This window comes from Primulina eburnea, chromosome 5 (genome assembly GCF_022965805.1).
Source record: "Primulina eburnea isolate SZY01 chromosome 5, ASM2296580v1, whole genome shotgun sequence".
NCBI classification, from domain to species: domain Eukaryota; kingdom Viridiplantae; phylum Streptophyta; class Magnoliopsida; order Lamiales; family Gesneriaceae; genus Primulina; species Primulina eburnea.
Window position 1 is genome coordinate 26,693,535 of NC_133105.1, and position 4,468 is coordinate 26,698,002.

Consider the following 4,468-nt stretch of genomic DNA (forward strand, 5'->3'; position numbering starts at 1 on the left):
AATTCTGATTTGGAAAGAGGCTGCGGTTACAGGTCAAGAAAATATTACCGTTGGAGGAATATGCTTAAATACTTAGGAATGGATGATGCACAACTTTACTGACTGATATTTCCTTGCACAGTATAAATTTTTGTCCTGCTCTCATTACTCATTTGTTGCGAAAAGTTATTTCTGTCTTCTGATTTTCTTGTGTCCCTTCAATCCACACTATTTCTTGTGTTCTTTATTCGACAGATGGCTGGGTTCGATCGTCACGACATCAGAAATGAAATGGCTGCAAGTTTGGGGGAAAAATCACCTGACTCAACACCCGCAGTCGAAACCAATGTGGGAGGGATGGCAATGGTCAGTGTACCAGAAGAACCAGTGCCACTGGAAACTATTGCCCCTGGTGAACCCGGGAATGCAATCGACAATGAAAATCCACCAGATTTTGAGGCTGTGAAGAGAGCTTTCCCCCCTGTCCCTATGCGTCGCACGTCAAAGAGACAAGCAGGGTTTGACCCTGACTTTGTTCCTACAAAGAAACCAAGGGCATCCACCGTCCCATTTATTCTGGATCCGGATTTCTCATCTGGAGACGACTCCAACGATGAGGATTTTGAGTTGGTGGCTCGCCCCAAACCAACTGTTACTGCAAAGGAAAGTGGTTCTTCTACTGGTGCCCACAAGCAACACCCAGTCACGGACAATCAAGTTGCTTCTGAAGAAAGGGTTCCTGATAAGCCTGAAGACGATGAGCAATCACTGGCCGAGTTTCTTGCTCAGCTTAAAGAAGATAAAGCGGCCAAGAGACAAATGGCTCAGGAAGAAGAGCCTGATTCAGAAATGATGAAGGAGTTTGAACAAAACCGGCCTAGCGCTTCTGACGACTCCTCCTCTTCGTCTGTGTCTGATTTTGAGTCAGAGGAACAAGGTAATGATGCATCGGAAGAGACTGACTCTGAAGCCAGCGAATCCTCTGAGAATGCTGATGTTGCTGCTGCTGCACCCGATGTTGAGGAGGATGTTGACAACACCTCCCACAACGTTGACTCTGCTGATTATGATCTCAGTAAGTCCTTCTCTCCGAAGTTTTACTCAGAAGAGGCCTTGGCATTGTGGCCCATATTTATTCATCGAGAGTTGATTGAAGAGAAAAACATTGACTTTGATGCGTATGGAAAGCATAATCTGATTGAATTTTTGAAGAGCCGAAGGCTGCTCTCAACTGTCACTGCAGTCATGCCCTACTGTCGCAGAGTGGTACTGGAGTTTTATTGCAATCTTTTGAGGAGTGTGGCCGATGAGGACTCGGTGAAATACGGCAGAGTGTTCATTCGGGATCGTATTTACAATTTCTCGCCGACTGTGATCAATGCCTTCTATGACACCCCAGATATTGAAGAAGCTGAAGAGGACTTAGATATTCATGCTGTCACCACTGTGCTTACTGGAGGTGTGGTCAATATTTTCCCTGATCATCCCAAGAAATTGAGTGCTGCAAATCTCACCTCCTTCTTTTCTGTTCTACATAAAACTGCTATTTGGAACTGGACTCCATCAAGCAACACTACCACCGTGACTCGCTCACAGGCCATCATGCTATTTGCTATTGGAACCGGGCGTGCTTTTAACTTTGGGAAGCTGGTTTTTCAGAATACAGTGCAATACGCTCAAGGGGATTTCAAGAAAACCAAGCTCCCTTACCCTTCGCTCATCTATGGCATCCTGGAATCTCAATGGTTCATTCCGGATATTGTTGAAGAGCTCTGCCCTGTTGGCGATTCCCTGAAGATTTGCCCAGCGTACTTCAAAGGCAACAGAAAAGTCGATCTGCCTTGGATGGGTTCGAGTGTTGCTGCAGATGTTGGCCACACTGGTGAAACAACATCTGACCCTCTGCCCGACATTTCTAGTCTGCCCCCGACACCTCCTGCTGGCTATGTTACACTGTCCCTCTCCTACATTCGTGCTCAAATCGCCTATGGTCGACAACATATTGATAATGCTAGGGCGACCATCGAGCATTATGAAAATCAAGTGGCTGATTATGAGCTTTTGCTAGCAGCAAGTCTCCATTCTGGACAAAAAAGGGGAGTAGACACTGCTGGGACCAGTGGGACAAAAATGGCTGATGAAGACGCAAACAGGAGTGAAGGAAACTGACTGATGTTTTTGTGGCTGTAATTCATAAAATTCTGACATTGGTGTGCCTTAACTGCTTCTGTTATGTTCTTAGTTTCCCCTTGATATTGAACTAATCGATGTTATAATCTGAGTGTTGGAACATCTAACCTAAAACATCTAACTTGCAAATTTTACTGGGTTTGTTTTTCAGGGGGAGTCAACAACTGGTTGACTAATCCAGGGGGAGTTACCATTTTTACTGGTTTTGTCCAGAAAGGCAAAAAAGGGGGAGATTGAAAGGAATTTTATTCCTTGATTTATTCTTTGATATATTTTCCTTATCAATTACTTTCCTTTTGATAATATCCGTAGTATTTTTGCCTTTCTGGAGTATGATTTCGTGTGGATTCAAAAGACTCAAGATATTATCTATAAGATATATTATGCTTATTTTCAATAGAGTTTGTTTCCTAATGAAATTGGTTTTCCATGTTTAATAGGAAAAAGGATGAAGTGGGTATAAATAAGAGGAGACGATATTGAACTCGGGCTGGTGATTTTTGGGAGTCAGAGACGAATTGATACGCAGAGACGGTTTCCGAGAATAGCAAATCTCATGTCGTTGAAAGCTTGTTGCTGTGAAGTGCTGACAACATCTGAAGACAACACCTAATCACTGTTTTGATTAGAGTGTTGAGTTTTGAAGATTTTTCACTTCTCAGTTGATGCATCTCATATTGTTTTGATTATACGGTTTGTTAGAGGTTTAGGATGCAATTTGTTACTCACCGTGTTAAGGGAGTTGTTTTATTCTTTCACTAGTATTGGTTTTTGTAAACTTACAAGTTTTTCTAGTGAATTATTTTGCCCTATGGCACCGCACAAGTATTTTATACTTGTGCATAATTAACTGACTCGTCTCTCGTATTACTATTGTTTAAGTTACATGTTAGTGTGTTAAAAGTATAATTTCCGCTGCATGTTGTCGTGGGTGTTACAACACCTACGAACAACACCTACATTCTGATACACACAACATTCACCCTCGTCACGTTCACACTGTGGAAACTCAACTTTCATCTAAAATATGAGAATTTAATTTATTAAACTCAAAAAGTTGAGTTTATTAAATAATAAATTAAATATAGTGGGAACTATGTTTAATGGGATTGTGGGAACTATGTTTAATGAGATTGTAGGAGTACAAATCCAAAATACTAAATAATTAAAGTTCTTAATGGACCTTGATTAATTGATTAAACTAGTTGGAGTAGAAGGGTTCAGAGAGTTATTAGGAACTATGCAATCTAAGTACTAGAATTCGTGTCAGTTTCGGAGAAAGTGAAATCATCATTAACTGATGAGTTGTTGTACAAATAAGATTCATGAGAACGACGTTTGACACAGTCTGATTGGGCCGGTTCTTGAAAAAACTTGTTATCGGGAGCTGGTAGTATATGGCAAAAGGGTTGCTTAGTTTAGCATTAGAATTATGCTGAAAATGGTTGAAAACAGATTGTAAAGTCTGTTGATCAGTGTACATGAAATTAGTCTTAGCTTGAGTGTCTTTGATGGAAAGGGCAGCCATGTCATAGGCCAAAGCTGCTTCTTGAGCAGTGTCAAAGTGCCTAACCAATGCTTTTCTTTGGTGGTAGGATTTTGGATTTTCGTGGCAGATCGGCCCCAGGGTCGCCCTGTCTGGCTCCTAGGAACTGCCCTGGCTCCATTGGTTTATTCTGGACCCTTCGCTCGGTGTGACGAGATGATGCAAACGTGTTGTATTGAAGTAGTGTGAAGCCTCTTTCAGTGAGGATGGGCTCAAAGAGGGTTAAGGGTTTATGAAAGATTCAAAGGGTTTATTTGTTGACATGTTTTTGAAACAATATGAACAAAGTTTGTCTTGTTTTCTTAGTGGAAAGTGCAAGAAAAGGGGCAGTTTTTTGAGTTTGAATGCATTGTGTTGGAGGGCTCTTAAATTCATTGAGTCATATGATCATGTCGAGGGCAAAAGAACTTGGGAAATGTGACATTTAAAGGATAAATATTTCAAAATTCATGAGTTCATCTTGCTTATAATATATATTTTAATTTTTGTAAGGGTTTTTTTAATCATATTTCAAACAAATCACATAGTTGATAGGAAAATTAATATAGTTGAGAAAATTATTGCGGATATTAAAATTTGAGAGTTGATATTTACACTTCATTTTTATCATTTGCACTCCATTTGTGAATAATTTTGATACATATTTTAAACTGTCAAAAAATTTAATTTATTCTACGAAAATAACTTTAAAATCATTAGATAATTGAAAACAACAATCAATGGGTATATATATATATATACATGACATATTAT

The 4,468-nt window shown here is 39.9% G+C and overlaps 1 protein-coding gene across 1 annotated transcript; it reads right to left on the reverse strand.

Annotated features, from left to right (window-relative positions):
- Positions 1-3,357: 3,357 nt before the first annotated feature.
- On the reverse strand, positions 3,358-3,941 carry LOC140831465 (ethylene-responsive transcription factor ERF086-like; the record flags this gene model as incomplete). The annotated part of the gene is given in 5 exon segments (XM_073195219.1): positions 3,358-3,425; positions 3,428-3,581; positions 3,623-3,735; positions 3,738-3,801; positions 3,804-3,941. Coding segments are annotated over 5 exon segments (537 nt in total), but the record flags the coding sequence as incomplete, so codon positions are not given.
- Positions 3,942-4,468: the final 527 nt, after the last annotated feature.